The 19,787-nt window shown below is 34.9% G+C and overlaps 1 protein-coding gene across 1 annotated transcript in view; it reads left to right on the top strand.

Moving 5' to 3' along the window:
- The first annotated feature begins 12,076 nt into the window (after positions 1-12,076).
- LIPI (lipase I) overlaps positions 12,077-19,787 on the top strand; it is a 29,362-nt gene continuing 21,651 nt past the window's right edge. The window contains exon 1 of the mRNA XM_021708021.1: positions 12,077-12,162. Within this exon, the coding sequence (XP_021563696.1) occupies positions 12,117-12,162 (46 nt within the window). The 5' untranslated portion in view covers positions 12,077-12,116. The remainder of the gene's footprint in view (positions 12,163-19,787) is intronic.

Here is a 19,787-nt window from a genome sequence, read left to right as displayed (position 1 = left end):
GGACAAGGACAGAGGAATCAGATCGAGTTATGGTTATTGTGTGAGGATGGTGGGGTGGCGATCACTACTTTTTTGCTCCCGATCCCTAACCTTCAGAAATGCTCTTTAAATTTTATTATATTTGGAGATAGGGTCTCACTTTGTCACCCAGACTGGAGTGCCTAGCGCGCCCACCCGCAGCCACCTGGCGGTGGGGGAGACTTGGCCTTGGGAGAGTGAGAATGCAGAAGTTTCATGTGCAAGGGGCTGTGCTCTTTTTGCTCGGAGGGTGCCCTCCATTTTCTCTGGAACACTATTAATTGATTTGGGATTTATTCCATCAACATTTCAAAAAAAATGCCTGCAGAGATGATTTAAGACGTAGCAACTTTGTTACAGAAGCTCCCTGGCTAATGAGGGTAGATTCATTTCTCTGTGCCCAAAGAATAAAGGAATAAATCATTAAAAATTCAGTTATTTGTAAGTAATTTCTGGAAGAATCAATGCCTGCATAGATGTGGATGCTATGGAGTACTAGAATTAATGTTTATTTATCTACGAAATGCTCCCTAAATGAGTCTTTGAAAATGGCCACAGAGGTTTTAGGGAGACTCCAAAAGGCTATTGAACTTGAGAAGGCAGCCTATAATAAAGAGTACTGGTAAAGGTGGAGTAAGTTTTGTGGCTGAAGCCAGAATTCTTGAGGATGGTGGTTGGAGGCTGTGGTGGGATTCAATGACTACTTTGCTTCAGTTCTGAATCTACATAGACCCTAACTGGACCTGTAAATATCATACAGTTTGTCAGAACCCCATTTGACTTAGCTTGGCGTAGTGATGAGAATGTATTTTGCGTTGTGAAGACATGCTTTTATTTGGTTGTTGGACCAAAAAAGTAATCTTTTCTAATGCAAAGGAATACATTTTGGGAAATCCACATTTCTACTTGGACTCTGACATTACTTTAGTTGGTTATTTTTAACAAGTAATTTCTCTTTGGAATTCAGGTTCTGTTTCTTAAGGAATGGATTGGACTAATTACTTCATTTAATAGGTATTTTCTAAATGCTTAGTATGTGTCAGACACCGTCTTTAATCCTTGGAAAACAAAGGTAAGCCTAAAAATCTGCCCTCTTGTCTTAGCCCATTTGTGGTGTCAGTGTCTGTTTCTGGTGAGGGCTTAAGGAATCTTCTGCTCATCTTGTAAGGGGCAGGGGAACAGACATTATATGGCAAGAGAGGAGGGTGGTACCAGACTCTCATGTCTTTTGCAGCAACATGGATGGAACTGGAAGCCATTAACCTCAGAGAAATAACTCAGAAACAGAAAGTCAAATACCACATGTTCTCATAAGTGAGAGCTAAGCAATGAATACACAAGACTGGAATTTTAGACATTAGACATTTAGACATATTCCATTAAAATGGAATATTAGACATAGGACACTATAAAAGGTGGGAAACTGGAAGAGGGTGAGAGTTGAAAAAACACCTATTGGATATAATGTTCACTATATAGGTGATGGTTAAACTAAAAGCCCAGCCTTCATCACTACATATTATATGTATGTAAGAAACCCAAATGTGTGCCTCCAACTATATACAAATTAAAAATAAAACAAACCAAACCCCAATTAGTCCTCACGACTAGTAAAGCAAGATACCACTAGGAAGGCACCAAGTCATTCATGAGGAATATTCCTCATGATCCAAACACCTCCCACTAGGCCATACCTCCAACATTGGGGATCAAATTTCAACCTGAGGTTTGGAGGGGAACAAATATTCAAACTGTATCACTTTCTAAAGCTTGCAGTCTGAGAGAGACAGGCTTTCTATACATATAAATTCAATATAAATGTCACTTCAGTAGTCACCTTCAGTTGATATATCATGAGTCTATATATCCTGCTTCCTTTTCTTTCTTTTTTTCCTCTGTCATCAATATAGTTGGAGTAGAGCAGGAGGGAATTAAGGAAACTAACACATTGTAAGCAAATAACAACTATATGCAGATCAAAGAAATGAATATTTGCAAAGCTCTATTTTTTGTAGCTCTCTTTATATATTTGTATTAATTTACCTCAAAAATCTTATCCAACCCAACATATTTCCACCTTGATATTCCCTTAGACATGGCTTATCTAGGAGCTATATCTTCAGATTTTACTGTAAACCACTACATATACAGTAAGTCCTCTATAAGCGAACTTTCAAGTTGCAAATTTTCAAAGATGCTAACATACATTTGCATGTTCAGTCATGTAAGTTAGTTCTCATGTCTGGTGTACATTGTCACATGTGTGCGTTCTCTACAAGTGATTGTGCTTTTGTGGGTTTTACTGTATAGTGCTGTAAAATTTAAAAATTTTTCTTTATTTTTTATGTTTTTTTTCCACGTATGATTTGTGTGAAAAGTATTGTCAACCTATTACTATACAGTACTCTATAGCCGATTGTGTTGGTTGGATACCTACACTAACTTTGTTGAACTTGGGAAAAAATTGAACATTCAGAGTGGAACTCATTTGTATATAGGGGACTTGTATGTGACTGTGCATGCTATAAATCTTTTATTATACTTTTACATAAGTAATGATACTACTGAATTGTTCGACTGAAATTTGCATCATTCATTGTCTATACATGTGCATGATTTTGGTGTTCTTATCACATCTTTTTATCTTATGGCTATACATAAGTTTATGATGCTTATAATTCTAGAGAACTTATGTTATAAGCTCTAAAAGCTCATAAAGTTAGCTATTTGTTCAGAATTTGATCTTACATGTCATTTTCTAATGTAAGCATATTGTATTTTCTGATTCATATTGAATGCATGCATGTAGGTAAAAAATAATTCATTTTACTTTCAGCATTTATTGGAGTATTAGTTACATAACAGATCTTAATGAGTTAAACACATGGAATGCTCTATAAAGATTTAGCCTTTCTTCATTTATATTGGGATGTCTTCTATTCCTAACTGTATGAACACATCAAAAATAAAAATGTGTATGTATATATGTATATCTATATACTTGTGTATGTGTATGGAGATATATAACTAGAGCACCTTTATTTTCTTTTCATCACCTGACTCTTACTCTATTTTGTTACTCAGCTGAGGCACTATATCCTACAATGTTTTGCTAAATTCTGTGCTTCAGATTAGCTGGCCACTTCACCTGTGTGGTTTCACAGTTCACTAGGTATATGAGAGGAGACACCCCCAAAACCAGAATTTATTTATTAAAACTTGTGTATTTATTCTTACATGTTTAAATTTCGGTCACCTTCAAAATACTATTCATTTGATGCAATACACTGGACTCGATTTTGATGCCTTTTTGTGCATCTGCTGTTTTTTGTTTCACCTCTTCCACATCAGCAAAACGCTTCCCTTTGAGGGCTTTTTTCATCCAAGGAAACAAAAAAAAAATTCCCTCGGTACAAGATCAGGTGAATAAGGAGGGCGGGGAATGGGGTCAAAAACTGCAAACACTCAGCATGCTATAAACAGGCAGGCTCGTGAATCACCAATCATGAAATAGGCAAGCATGTTGAAAGAATCCTCCCCCCAAATTCACTGAAGTCAAATGCAGCCTCTCATAACAACACTAGTTGGTACACTGATGCTGATGGGTTTCTAGAACATTCGCTTAGTGGAGGAAGCCTGCATTACAAGGGGCCTGCCCGTCAAAAGATAATTCCAGTTTTTTTGTGTCCTACCTCATATATGTCTTTTCAGGCCATTGTCACTGTGAACCACTGTAGAGTAAATGTATTTTAGTACGTAAGACAATCCTTGATGCATTGGCAGATATATTATAAGTAGTTGTTAAAATAATAAAGTTTGGACTGTTGCCTTACTAGACTCTGGTGTGGCCATGTGGTTTTTGAGCTATGATTGTCGCTATGCTTCCTGGCTTTGGCCCCCTTCCCTGACTTGGAATCTGGAATCTCCTCTGTCTCTCTCTCTCTCTCTCTCTCTCTCTCTCTCTCTCTCTCTCTCTCTCTCTCATGTACTTTTTAAATAAACTATATTTTCTAATCTAAAAAATAATAATAAAATTTGAAAAAATGAACATGTCTACTTTGTATCCTCAACATAATTCTATTTCTGGAAATCAGGAGGTGCTTAATAAATATTGCATAAATGAATAAACAGCTGAATGAATGAATGAATGGAGAAACTTGGCAAATTACTGTTAAGGGTCTCTTGTGGATGCTTTTCTTTAATTGTCTTCACTTATGTCTTTACTTTTTTTTAACCCTCATTTTGTCTTTATCCAGATTTTTTTCTACCATATTTCCCCCAAGTAAATATAGCTTCTTAATGTATAGATGTTTATTGTAAGAAAATATTTTTAAAATTTAAGGAAATAAGAAAGTAAAAATTACCCATAAATCTATGATGCAGAGATACCTATTTTGCAGAAAAATCATCCAGACTTTGAACTATATGTGTATACATATAAAATATTTTAGGAAAATGAACCATACTATATAATACTGCTTACTAGCTTGGGCTTTTCTCCCTAAAACTGCAATAGACCGATTTTCTACACCAGTAAATATTGATATGTCTGCATCATTAATTTTAATCCACAGTATGTCCATAGTTATATTAATCCTCTATTGTTAGACATCTGTTGGCTATTTTTACAGAAGCGCTGAGATGATTATTCTTGCTCAAATATCTTTGTGCATATGGGGTCATTAGTCACATATAAGGACCTCGGATGTGTAGGAAAGCACCTTGGATATTTCTGTAGGAAAGTAATTGATTTGTTATATAAAAGTATCTTGGACATTTTATTACTGAATCAAAGGGTGAGATGATTAGCTATTTTTGACACATTGCTAAATTAAATAAAAAGCTGTGACAAAACAAATTGTAATAAGCATTGATTCCTCATCTCAGTAAACTAAACTCAACAGTTATTATAAAAACCTGTAAAGTACTCAGAATAATGCCTGGTGCATGGGGCTCAGTTTCATATTATCATCATTACCACCATCATTATCATCAGCATCATTTTTACCTTTGTGTTATCATTTACATTGTATGTAAACTACTTACGATCAGTTTTTATATCTAAAGAAGACTAAATAATTGCATAAATAAATAATGTTTTACCAAACTATTGACATTTTATATAATATTTTGTCAACCCCAAGTATTTTACTATTAATGAAGTAAGCATTAATAACCTCAACTTTCTCATATTGATAGTAAGTAAAATATATAAGAATAAAGAAGCATAGCTTCATATTTTGAAACTCTTCTATGTATTGTGCTGTCTAAATGCCAATAGTTTTCAATGAACTCTTTAGAATGGTAAAGGTGAAAATAATGTGTAAGGGTCAAATTATAGTACCACATCAAAAGCATACACAAAAAATAAAATTATATCACAAATAGGAATGATTTATCTTTTAATTCATTAAGTAAAAATGTTATTAAGAAGAATCTCTTTTAATATGTATGTCACATTATCTTTCTTCCCAGATTCTGAAATGATGTGGTTTATTTTTTATTTTATGTTAGAGTTGTGGGGAACAGATGAGCATTTATGATATAAGTCAATTGCATGCAGGTGTGGTTTGGTCTTCTAACAAGCCCTCTTACCTTTTAGTAGTGAACCTGGTACCTAGTGTATTGTTATGAGTCCCTTATCCCTTCTTCCTCCCTCCCTTCTTTAGAGTGTCCAGCATTTCTTGATCCTACTATTGTCCTAGTGTCTCCAGTGATGAGAGCCCACTTATGAGTGAGAACATGTGGTATTCAGTTGTTTCTGTGATAGTTCACTTAGATGGATGGTCTCCAGCTGCATCCATGTTGCAGCAATGGACATGATTATGTTCCTTTATGGCTGTGTAGTATTCTGTTGTATATATGCAGCACACATTGATTATGCAGTTCACTTTTGATGGGCATCTGGATTGGTTCCATGTTTTTGCTATTGTGAACAGTGCTGCAATAAACAGACTTGTGCAGGTGTCTTTTGGTAAGCAATTTATGTTCCTCTGGATAATTTTCCAGAAAAGGGATTGCTAGATTGTATGGTAGCTTAATTTTCAGTTCTTTGGGGGAAAAACCACATATATGGCTTTCCACAGAGGTTGAATAGCTTACCTTCTCATCAACAGTGTAGAAGTATTTTCTTTTCTCCACAGCCTCGCCAAAATCTGCTTTGTATTTTTATTTTTAATGACAACATTTATGTTCATCAGGGAAATTGGTTTGTAGTTTGATTTCCTTGTTGAGTCTTTGCCATTTTTGAGTATCAGGATGATACTGGCTTCACAGAATAAGCTAAGGAGAATTCCTTTCTTCTTAATTGCCTAGAACAATTTCAATAGGACTGCTATTATTTCTTCTTTGTATGACTTCAAGGATTTAGCCAAGAAACCATCTAGCTCAAGGCTTTTATAGGTGGGAAGGTTTCTTATTATTGAATCAATTTCTTGTGTTGTTACTGGTTTGTTTAGAGTTACAATTTCTTCCTGTTTCAATCTTGGAAGGCTATATGATGTCAAGAATTTCTTCATTTCCTTTAGAATTTCTAGTTTATTTGCATACAGATGTTCACAGTAATCTCTGATAATCTTTTGAATTTCCTCAAGGTTAGTTGTGACATTGTCTTTTACATTTCTAATTGGGTTTTTTAAATCTCTCTCTCACTCTCTCTTTTTCTTTCTCTTTCTCTCTCTCTCTCTCAATCAGGCCAGAGGTCTGCCAATCTTGTTTATCCTTTCCAAAAACCAGCTTTTTGTCTTGATCTTTTCTATGATTTTTTGTTTTCTATTTCATTCAACTTTGACTTTATTTGAATAATTTCAAGTTTTCTACTAAATCTAGAATTGGATTTCTCTTGACTTTCCAACTCCTTAGGTGTAATGTTAGGCTGCTTACATGAGATCCTTCTATTTTTTTATATATGTATGCAATACTATAAACTCCCCCTCAGTATCACTTTCATGGTGTCCCAGAAGTTTTGGTGTGTTGTATCTTTGTTTTCATTTGTTTCCAGAAATCTTTTTATTTGTATCTTGATTTCTGTATTGATCCCCAAAGTCATTCAAAAGCACATTGTTCAATTTCCATGTGTTTTTGTATTTTGGGGGGGGGATCCTGCTGGTAATAATATCAATTTTTATTCCAGTGTCATCTAAAAAGATGCTTGGTATTATTCTGACCTTTTAAAATTTGTTCACACTTGATGTAAGCAGGTATGTGGCTGATCTTGGAGTATTCCATGTGCTGATGGGAAGAATCTGTATTTTGTGGTTGTTGAAGTGTTCTGTGGTTGTTGAAGTGTTCTGTAGGTGTCTGTTAGGTCTAATTTGTTGAGTTAGTGTTCCTGATTTTCATGGTAGTTTCTGTTGTTGTTTTGCCTTGATGATCTGTCTAAGGCTGTTAGTGGGATATTAAAGATTCTGACTGCAACTGTATGGCTGTTTATGTCCTCTTCTAGTTTAATTAGAAATGTTTTATAAATCTGGGTGCTCCTATGCCGGATGTGTATACATTAAATATGGATATTTTGTTCATGGATTGGGCCTTTTATATTATGTAGTGTCCTTCAGTGTCTTTTAAAACTTGTATTGGCTTAAAGTCTGTTTATTTTAAATATAAGAGTAGCTGTTATTGCTGATTTTGTTTTCCATATGCCTGGAAGATCTTTCTCCAGCCCTTTACCTTGAACCTATGGATGTCATTTGCAGTGAAATGAGTTTCATGAGGGCAGCAGAAGGATGGATCATGTTTCTTTATCCAATTTGCCACCCTATGCCTTTTGAGTGGCACATTCAGTCAATTTATGTTGAAGTTATTTATTTATATGTGGGGTTTTCTTCCTGTCATATTGCTATTAAAAGATTGCTTTGCTTTTTAGGTTTTGTGGTTGATCTATATGGTCTATTAACTCTGTACTTGCCTTGATGGGTAGAAGTGTTCTTTCCTTTCTGTGTTTAGAGCTTTCTTAAGCATCTCCCGAAAGGCTGGTTTAGAGGTGATATATTCTTTTAGGGATTAGATGTCTGAGAAGAATGTTCATTTCCCATTTAATGAAGCTTAGCTTGGCAGGGTAGGAAATTCTCGACTGGAATGTTTATCTTTAAGTTAAAGATGTGACTCCAATCCCTTCTGGCTTATAGGGTTTCTGCAGAGAAGTCTGCTGCAATTCTAATGGGTCTTCCAAGGTAGGAGGTCTTTCTCTTGTCTATAGCTGCCTTTAGGATTTTTTTCTTTCATGTTCACCTTGCAAAGACAGATTATTCTGTGTCTTGTGGATAGTTTTTTAATGTAGTACCTTGCAAGTATTCTCTGGCTCTCTTGCACCTGCATGGCTGCCTCCCTAGCAAGATGGGCAATTTTCTTGGATGACCTATTAGAAGGCCTGTTCCAGGGTGTTCTCAGTTTCCCCTTCTACCTCAGGGATGCCAATCAGCTATCTATTTGGTCTTTTTACATAATTTCAAACCTCTCATAGACATTGCTCATTCTTTTTTGAGGCTTTTCTCTTTTTTTTGTTGAACTGGGTTAGTTCAATAGTTCAATCCTCAAGTTCTAAGATTCTTTCCTCTATCAGACTAATTCTGCCATTCAGGTTTCAGACTTGTCATTGTGCTTTGAAATTCCAGGAAATAATTATCAATTTTTAGGAGTTCAGATTGGACCTTTCTTATATTGGCCAGCTCAGCTTTTATTTCCTGCCAGGTTATCTGTACTTCCATCTACTCATGACTTTCCTTGACTATCTTTCCATAGTCTGAATTCTATGTCTGTCATCAGTGACAGATTATTCTGCACAGGTTCCATTGCTTGGAATCTTGGAGGTACTTTTGTGGGGTGACAATGCACTAAGCCTTTGTGGATTGCTGGTGTTTTTTTTTTTTTTTCCACTGATTCATCCTCATCTGTGAGAACATCCCTGTAGTGGTACACTCCTCCTTGCCCTGGAGTTGGTAGTCCATAAGGGCCTAACCACTGAGTGTCCTGCTGCCCTTCCTCCACTAGGACGTTGTCACCATTTGGCTAGTGCTGGAGAGTCCCTACTAAGTATCCCATAATGTGAAGGCACAGGGGTTGAATTCTAAGGGCAGTTGGTCATTTACATATCTAGAGGACCCTCTGGAGAAGCTTTCTGATGCCTAGATCCATGGGTTAGTCTGTGAGATGTAAGGTAGCATGGGTTTTGTTAGTATCTCCTTATATCTGTGCTATACTATTGTCTCAGATGTTACAGTGAGCTGTATCATTTGATTTCCAGCCAGGAGGTGGCTCTTGGATGAGACAACCAGTTGTGATGATGCCTGTAGGCTTTTTTGCTTGGCCTTTGTTTTCCCAGGAAAGTGTTCAGATGACCTAGGTGATGGAGGGTCTATGGAAACTTTCAAAGATCCTCAGTCCCTGGGCTTTCAAGGAGGGTGGGTGGTAAAGCTGCTCGGAGAGGGCTAGGTCAGATTGAACCACTCTCCAGCTCATACTCTGTGGGCATGATTGGCTGCCCCAATGGAAAACGGGTCCCCTGGCCACTTTGGTCATGTGCAGGAATGGCTGAGCCTTTTCTTTGTACAAAAGAAAAGAGTTTATATATGGAGAGAGGGCTTGCCTGGGCAACAGGGTCCCCCAACCCTTGGCTCCCGTTTTCTTGTTTGAAGCTGCCTGCACTCAGAACTCAAAGTTTGTTTCTGCAGCAGGGTTTTTCCTGTGGGTTGGAACTGGCTGGTCTGTGTTCCTGATCCCCAGCTGTGATGCTCAGCTGGGAATTGGGATGAGCTATGGGCTTTGGTACTGCAGAAATGGCAGAGACATGAGTTGCATACAAGCATTCCTGTGGGGAGAGAGGGGTTACCAGAATGATAGGCATCCTCCTGATTTTCCTTCGTTGCTAGAGACTGACAACATTCAGAAGTCAGAAGTTCTTTCAGCAACACAGTCTCTCACTACAGAGTCTCTCAAATGGGAACTGCCTGCAGTGATGGAACCCGTCCTTGAGTCAAGTGAAGGCAGCAGGGCCAGGGTTCTTTCCTGGTCTGGGAACTGCCTGCTGAGCATTACCTGCAGAGAAACACATTCTCAGGTTGGTTTGGTCATAGGTGTTCATAGCTAGAAAATGTCCCAGTGTTTACATTGCCTGGATGATCTGTACTTCCATCTTCTCGCGGCTTTTCTTGTCTATCTTTGCCATCCATAGTCTGAATTCTATGTCTGTCATCAGTGACAGATTATTCTGGATAGGTTCCATTGCTTGGGATCTGGGAGGTACTTTTGTGGGTAACAAAGCCTTTGTAGATTGCTGGTGTTTTTTAGCTGATTCATCCTCATCTGTAAGGACACTCCTCCTTCCCCTGGAGTTTGTAGTCCATAACGTCCAAGCCACTGTGGGTCTGGCACTTGGACACAGGCAGCACACAGCTTTGCCATGTCCAGGTTGTTTTCTATGTGGGACTAAAGTCTTGTGAGGTCTGGGGAGTGGGAGGGGGGAAGAGGGAGGCTCTTAGTCCATGGTGGGAGTGAGTCTGAGTTCCTAATTCCCACACTCACTCTTTCCCACATCAGAGGTGGTTTTCTGTTTCTCACGCAAGCCAGGTATGGAGGGGGATTCCTGGCTCAAAAACGGGGGAGAAATTAGAGCATTCCCAAATTTTCAGGCAAATAAATGACGGAATTTATTACCACAACATCTGCCATACGTGAAATGCTACTGCAAGTCCTTCACTTTGAAATGAAACGACAAACTAGTAACTAGAAGTTATATGAAAATATAATGTTCCCAAAGGCTAGTACATAACAAATGTAAAAACTGTATTATTGTGGTTACTATTGTAATTTTGGCTTGTAACTTCACCTTCTATATTCTACAGGATTTTAAAGACAAATGTATTAAAATAATTATAAATCTATATTAATGGGTGCACAATATATAAAAATGTAATCTGTGTCATCAGTAACAAAGTAGAAGAGAGCGGAACTGAAATGAGTAGAGTATTTTTATGTTATTGGAGTTAAGTTGGTATCAAAATAAGACAAATTGCTATAATTTTTGGTGGTTATTTTTAATCCTTATGGTAATCGCAAAGAAAATATCTATAGAATATATAAAAAAGAAAATACAGAAAATAGAGAATGGAATCAAAACATGCTAATCCAAAAATATCAACTTAACAAAAAGGAAGGCAATAATGGAGTTTCATCAACAGTTACGTTTTCATGATTTTTTTGAATTAATACTTTATCTTGTTTTTAATCTTTTGCAATACCTCCCCATGCCTCAGATTGTTTTGTTGATTTATGATTTATGTCAAACACTTCTGTTCTTACTGTATCTTTGGAACTTTACAGGGACTTGAATTTTCTAAAAACAAATTGAATTTTTGAACTTGTAATTTATGTACTTAGAATAACTTTCAATTTTTCTTTCTTACTGAAATCCATTGGTGGCAGGAAAATAAGAGGGTAAATAAACATGTAAAAAGAAAACCTATAATAGTTTTAAATAGTTGTCATATTTTAAACACAATGTTTTTATTTTCAAAATTTAACCTTGAGTCAAGCCAATATTTTGAATTTTAAAAGAGGCTCTGCTTTTGGTATGTAAAATGACATAAATGTGAAAAACTCATATTTTATACTTGATAGAGTTTAATGGCTATGGATTTAATTATTGATTTACAGTGTATGAAGGCAATTTAGTTTGTAATCAAAATGAACATAAACCACATTTTTTTCTGACTTTTAATTTCTAGCATTTTTCAACATCACATTTGCTCTAGGTTTTCTACAAACATATTCTTCCCGACCACTTCTGAAATCTTGAGGCTAAAATGAATAACAAAGAGATATAATTAGCATTTTCATTCCCTTCAATTCAACTTGTGTAGCTGAGGGTTTGTTTGTGACTTACTACAGAGTCTTTGATTTAAAAATCCTTCCCACAACCACAAGCCACATGGGAGAAAAAAAACTACCTCACTTTTTTTTTGAAAGAGGGAGGAGCAAAACCAGTTAAATTTTTGGTAAAACCTGCCAGCCTGTGACAATCCTACCAGAGAGAAACCTCAGTAAGTTATGACATTTTCTATTTGGCAAATCTGAGTGATTATTTTATTTTTCTCAGATTCCAAATGAGAGCATACATTTTTTTTTGTTTGGTATGCTGGATAAGAACTGGTAAGATACTTAATAATTTGATTTATTTTTAAAAATTGCATAGCATATAAAATAATCAGTATAATCTGTATTCTGGGAGAAAGAATAATATGACATCATAAAATATGCCATGATTATGGGTAATAACTATAACAAACAGATTTCTATGAAAAAACTTGTATGTATACATACATGTGTATTTATGTGTGTGTTATGTGTATGTGGGTGTTTGATAAATTGATGTTTTGTATTTTATTTAGCATGCAGATAATTAGTAGCAAGAAAGCTTTTTTTTAAAAAAAGTAAACAGGGAATAAATAGGAATGCTCAAGAGAGAGTAGTTCAGTAACTGAGAAATTAATTCCTTATTTAAAAATCATGACATAAAAATGCATTTTTTCAACTTAATTTGTTCAACTAGCTCTACCTTTCAGAAAAAATTCTTGCATGAGTAAATTATCAATTGCAAAACAAAGTAACAATATGCTACAACTTTTGTTCTTATTTAGCATAATGGAAACTCAAACTGGTTGATGGTAATAAGGTAGAACTTTATTCTCTTAAGTTTATGGTAATAAAGTTTGCTAATTTTAGTAGTATCATTTGCTACTTTATGGCAATAAAGTAGAATTACTTGTTCTACTTCATAAGTAGAACTACTTGTGCAACTTTATGGCTATAGCAAATTAAAATTCAAGATGAATATTTTTTGTGAAAGCAGATTATTTTATTTATGTTTTAAGTGTATTAACATATTGAAGGCATAGTTGAATAACTTTAACATATTAACTAGTGGTTAACTTTTTTGTGTTTTCAATTGGATACTTAAGCTAATCATAAATTCTATAAATTCTTGAAAGTACAGAATCTAAATCATAGTAATATATAGTTTATAATTTATATTTCACTCCTTTGGAATTTTCTTGATAGAGATTTTATGTAATTTATAATAGTGGCACCCTAATTTGAAAGTCAAAGATTTGAAGTCTAGGTCCCTAATCTTATGTGTCATTTTAAAACAGTTTATAATCATTTTAACATCACATTTTATACTGAAGACTTATTTGGCAAACTTTCTAAGATTATTGTTTTTATTACTAGTTAGGCAGTTGCCTAAATTTTCAATAGAAAAAAATCAGACTTAATTGCTAAGTAAGTTTAGACTGTTTGCATTGATAGATTAAGTTCTGTAGATGATGACTAAACTAGAATAGCAGAACATTTAGATATTAACAAAAGTAGACAGAAAATTAAATATTGGCCGGATGTGGTGGCTCAAGCCTGTAATTCCAGCATTTTGGGGGTCTGAGGTGAGAGAATTGGCTAAGCCCACGGGTTCGAGACCAGCCTGGGCAACATGGTGAGACCTTGTCTCTACAATAAATCAAAACAGCCTGGTGTGGTAGCGCACACCTGTAGTTCCAGCTACTTGGAAGGTTGAGGGGGAAGGATCGCCTGAGCCCAGCAGATCAGCACTGGGGAGGCCATGAGCGTGTCTCTGCACTCCAGCCTGGGCAATGGAGTGAGATTCTGACTCAAAAAAGAAAAGAACATTAATTTTTTTACTTATCCTCGCAATTATTTTTACCCTGTGCAGACTCATGCATTTTTTTGTTTTCCTAGAATCTACACTTGATTAAAAAATTTTGTTGACTTTTCAGTAGTTTGTTTCATGTAATTATATTTCATTCAAATTATACACTCACCTTTTTTCACGATGAGATATATAGCTCTAGGAGGACATATTTTATACTTGTCAACATGAAAATTATTGACTACATGCACCTTCTAAAAAGGAAAATCCTTCTGGAAAAACTGAGATTAATCTGATGTTTTTAAAAGTGCAAAGACACTAAAATGGAGTGGAGAGATAGCCTAACACACTTTATACAAATTTACAGTATAGCTATATAGCCATATACATATATTCAAATTATATGTGCATTCGTTCTTAGTATAGTTGCTGACTTATAGTAATTGCCTATATCGCAGTTTTTGATATTGCTATTATTATTATCGAAAGAGTCAACAAATGCTTTTGTAAATGTCCTGATAGTAACTACTTTAGGTTTTCTGGTCTATACAGTCTGTTGCATCTATTCAACTCTGCTATCATAATATGAAAGCGGCTGTGGACAATGCATAACAAATATATGCATGTATGTGTTCGAATACAACTTTATTTATAGACACTAAAATTTGAATTTATTTTATTTTGTATGGTTTTGCTTCTTAACTGACTCTATGAACAAAGAAACATAGACCTTTGTAATATCAAGTGAGTCAACTATCTTATTTCTGTAATACTGCTGGCCCCAAAGGGTCTTTATTTTATTACACCAAATATTATGTTTCTTTAACTGTTAAAAAACTAAAAAGAATTCTTAGCTTACTGAACTGGTTTGACCCACAAGACATAGTTTGCCAACTTCTGTGTGCCCTGCAACAATGGTAAAGATAAGTTAATTCAGCTTTCTCATTTCACAGTTGAGAGAAGTGAAATACAGAAAAATTGAGTCATTATTGTAAAATCATAGAACTTGCAAAATGTGGTACAGGACACAGGGGTCTTGTTAAAAAGTAAGTTCTTATCCACAGACTAAAGGTGAAGCCCAAGATTCATAAGTATACTAAGCTCTTAAGTGATGCCTATGAGCATGCAAACCACCTTTGGGTAGTAGGAATGTATAGAATCTTAGATGCCAAATGTCAGGCAGTGATCTCTCCAAAGATCTCTCAGTATTGTGAACCCACTAATTCAACTTTATTTTTCTTTAAATTGTATTAATATCTTTCTGATGAGACCAGCAATTTATTTCCATTGACTTACTAAAATCAGATGACCACAAACAACTTTAATTCAGTGTACCAAAGTCCCTTTAACACAGGAGTGTTGTGAAGGAATATAAAATTTGCAATTAAGAGATCCAGATTCATGACCTGGTGACTGGTTTTCTTGGGCCAAGTTAATCTCCATGAACCTCAATCTCTTCATTTCTAAATGAAATAAATAGATATAATACTACCTCACTGTGTTGTAATGCTCAAAGGAGATCTGGTCACTTATTAGACAATAAAATACACTGTGTTTTATTCTTTTTCTTTAATTCTTTTAGATAATTTTCAGATGCAGGGATTCTCTATGTGTGGTTTATGGACTACTTGTATCAAAATTCCCTCGGTTACCCACTTAAAAATGCAGATATATCTACCAAATCAGAATATCTGAGGATGGTCTCAAACCTACATTCTTTTTTTTTTAAATAAAGCTGTGGAGTAAAATTCAGGGTTAGGTATACAAATGTTGATTATGCAGGTACCCTTGTTGATGAGGTATGTCCCTCCCTCCCCTAGCAGTTTCTCTCAACTGCCAATCCCCCCCCACCGCGACCACCCCGACAGTTTCCCACTACTGCCAATTGCTTTCTTATAGTATTATAATTGTTAGAGGTCTGCTTATGAGTGAGAACATATGGTACTCTGTTCTTTGTTTCTGTGATAGAGCACTGAATATGATTGGTTCTAAATCCATCCAAGTTGCTGCCAAGTTCATATGTTTGTCCTTCTTTATGACTGCATAATATTCCATTGTATGTATGTACTTCATTTTTTAATACAGTCCAGCTTCTATGGGCAGAATATACCCGGAGAAACTCAAATCATCCTACAAAAACAGATACCTGCACACGTATGTTTTTTGTAGTTCTATTCACAATAGAATCCTACATTCTTAAACTTTCTCAGTAACTTTTTATGACCATTTTTAAACTCATTCTTGGGAATTTCTGGCTTAAATACATGTTAGACACCTACTTTATTTTGCTTGTGTAGTCAGATTTATTTTCAGTAGCTTTCCAAACATTTAAATAAATGAGTTACTGATTGAATATCTTGTGGTTTTTTTCTTTTTTAAAAAATTATATTGACATGTAATACTTGTTCATATTTATGGAGTACATAGTGATGTTTTGATTCAGATAATGTATAGTGATTCATTCGGGGTAATTACCATATCTATCATCTGAATTTTTTATTATTTCTTTATGTTCGGAACATTCAATAACCTCTTTCTAGCCATTTGAAATATACAATATATTATTGTTGTTAACTATAGTCATTCAAAAGTAATGTAGAATACTAGAATGTATTCCTTCTATCTAGCTATAATTTTATATGCTTTCTAAATGTGTTTTGATTGCTGCACAGCTAGAGAATTAAAGATATTTTTGTCCTTTATTTTGCTTTCTACTATATACCTTCAGGAATTTTAAAGCTATACCTATAGTTTTGTGTCTTAATTGACTGTGGCCAGGGAAACCTCTATCCTTGTAACATCAAGTGAGTCAACTGTTTTGTTCCTGTAATTCTGCTGGTCCCAAAGAGTCTTTATTCTTAGTACACATGAGTAAACAAATGATCTAGTGATCTTGGATAAGGTCTTATTTATCTTGCTCAAATGTTTACTTGTGCTCTAAATATACTACTATACTCTCATACTTTTCAGTTCTAACCCACAAAGTCCTGTGGTTTCTAATTGTGTGACCTTAGGTAACTTAAACTCTTTTTTTTTAGCTCATTCATTCAACAAATGTTTATTGAGCACTTACCATATGCCAGGTCCTGGATGAAACACTGAAAATACTGCAATAAATAGAACAAACAAAAGTTTCTGCTTTCAGCGATCTTACATTCTAGTTTGGAGAGACAGATCATTAAAAAAAAAAGATAAATGTGAAATACTTGTTAGAGATAAATGATTCTGCTTAGTATTATTATGATGAAGAATAGAGCCAGAAAAGAAGAAGGTATAAAGGGTGTGGAATAGTTGCGATTTTAGATATGGATGAGACTGTCATATTTGAGTAAAGCTCTGAAGGAGGTGAGGGAGAGGACCTTGCTGATATCTGGGGAAAAGTATTTCTGGTGGTGGAAACATCATATGCAAAGGTCCCAAGGTAAGATAGTGTCTGGCATGTGTCCATGATGTGTGACATGAGTAGAGTGAGTATTGATAGAGTGGTCAGGAGTAAGTCAGAAGGGAAACCGGTCAGACCTTGTAGGGCATCATGGGCCACCATAAAGACTGTCTTTTACTGTGAGTAAGAAGGGAAATCACTAAAAGATGTGGGCATGTGTTTATCATGATCGGCATTCATTTTGATGGGATTTCTCTGGCTGAATTGAGAATAGATTGGACATAGGCAAGGGCAGGAAAGCTGTTGAAATAATCCAGAAAATAGACTTGTGGTGGTTTGGACCAAGGCGAAGGCAGGGAAGTTGGAGGAGAATCATTGGATTTTTTATGGGTTTGGGAAGGGAGAGGTGGTAGTATTTGCTAAAATATTGGATGTGGAGAGTAAGAGAGTGAGAAGTCAATGATGGCTCTGAAAGTTTGGCCTAAGTAGCCAGAAGAGTGAAATTGCCACTGTAGAGTCTGGAAGATTCCAGGAAAAGGCAAACTGATGATCTGGGGTTGGTTTTAGACATATTAATTTTGAGATGCCTTCTGACCATTGGTTGCTGAATTCGTTTTCTTCTATCTCTTCAGCCATCTGAACTTAGAGGATGTATATACAGCTTTGTTGCCAAGTTGAGCCAGGACAATGGTTCAACTAGCAGTGACCCAAACTGTGGGCCATTTGTGCCCACAGATCATTTAAACTCTTTTAACTTCACATTCTTCATACACAAAATGAGGAAAAGAATAAAAAAACAGCATAAGGTTTGATATGGAGTGATTGCTAAATAAGGCATTATTATTGTTGTTGGTATTGTTAACAAATCATCTTGTTTTCAGAAATTAGGAAAGAGAAGTTTGTATGTAGGTTTTATTTGGATGAGAGTAAAGTTTCCGATTATCAGGGAAAGAAGTGTTAACACTTTCCAAGATGTACTGGGATTGTAACATGTTATGGTTGAGTTTTGAGACTCCTCTGTCCTTGACTTGAGTTGGAAAAAGGTGTAGTTTATTTGTTCATTTTGATTACAAACTAAGTTGTCTTATACACTATAAAAATCATAAAATCAAGTTGCAAGACAGATTACTTGTCTGGACAACTTACTAAGGGTAAAAAAGTGTTTGAAATCAAAGGATGTTAGGTTAACTGGAGACCATTTGTTTTAACTCCTTCCATTTAAAGATGAGGAAACTGAAGCTAAGAGATGAGAGGTGAAGTAATTTGCTCAGAGTCATGAGAAATGCTTGAGGGATGCTAGAAGATCTCAACTGTTCATATGCAGGACACTGTGTATGCCTCTGGACTATCTGTTTTGATCTTCTTGTTCTCATTGTCATGGCCATGATAACTATAATGAAAATATATTTCAGAAATACAGCTAAACAACCTAGAATGATTATTTCTGACTTTCCCATGTATCTTTGACATTTTTCAACAATTTTACTGCATATATAATTTGAAACCTAACAAGATTTTCAACATTCTTTCCCAGTGCACTTCTCTGCTGAGATTACTGCTAGAGTCATTAACATCCCACATATTTGGCAGTGAAATCCCATATTGTGCCCCTGCTAGTGAATTTCGAATAAAATCTCCAGATCCTCAATTTTTTGATTTTTCTAACAGGATTTAAAATTAATACCAATCTTTCTGTTATATAGATATTATTTTTAATCAGCTGAAGCATTTTTCTCATTATAAAATTCTTAAATGAATATTATAGATATAGAAAAGTGGTGGGAAACTATGGTGGGGGGAAGGGAGGTGGGATTAATGGTAGACAATATCTGTCTGGGGATGGTAGGGGCACACCTCATCAACAAGGGTACCTGCACAATGCATATTTGTATACCTAACCCTTAACTGTACCCCGCAATTTTAAAATAAATAATATGTATAAAAAAATAGAAGCTAAAATACTATTAAAATACAGAAATAGAAAACACACAGAAAAATACAAAGAAACAGAACAAAATTTAATATCAGCATCTCTACAAACTACATTCATTGGTTAATATTCTATCAGTTTTATAACATTAAAGTTGTATGTGTTTGTATGTACACAGATATGTCTGTGAGTTTATAGTGTTTTATATGTGTGCTGTATACCAAAGATAAAATGAAGACTATATAAGTTATATATAGAAATACATATATTTATATGGTTCATGTATATGGTTTTCATTATCTTTTTATTGTATTTTATTTTACATAGTGTGATTTCTAATGTTATTTCTAGTTTCCAGAAATATAATTTCTTAATTGTTTCAGAGTATCCATCTTATAAATACACCATAATTTTTCTAGTGTCTCATTGCCATATATTTAGTTGAATTCTAAATATTTACTATTAAAAATATTGTGATATACATTGGTGTTAACAGTCAATGGATATAATGGTAAAAATAATACAAAAGTATTATTTTATCAATATTTACTGATTTTTAAAAAGAAGCAAACATTAATAAGTTTATCTTCTTTTTGAATATTTTATCTTGGAAAATGTATATTTATATTCTTCACTTGGTGTTCAATTAGTGCTCAATTATTATATCATTTTTCCCCTTATTTATAGTTCTTAGTATATTAGTTTCTTTCCTACCTTACACTGAAAATATTACCAAAGTTTGTTTGTTTATTTATTTATTTGTTTGTTTATTTATTTATTTATTTTTGAGTTGGAGTCTC

Source organism: Carlito syrichta, unplaced genomic scaffold (genome assembly GCF_000164805.1).
Source record: "Carlito syrichta isolate Samal-C Ts95f unplaced genomic scaffold, Tarsius_syrichta-2.0.1 Scaffold130450, whole genome shotgun sequence".
Taxonomy (NCBI): domain Eukaryota; kingdom Metazoa; phylum Chordata; class Mammalia; order Primates; family Tarsiidae; genus Carlito; species Carlito syrichta.
This window is presented reverse-complemented; position numbering and strand designations above follow the sequence as displayed.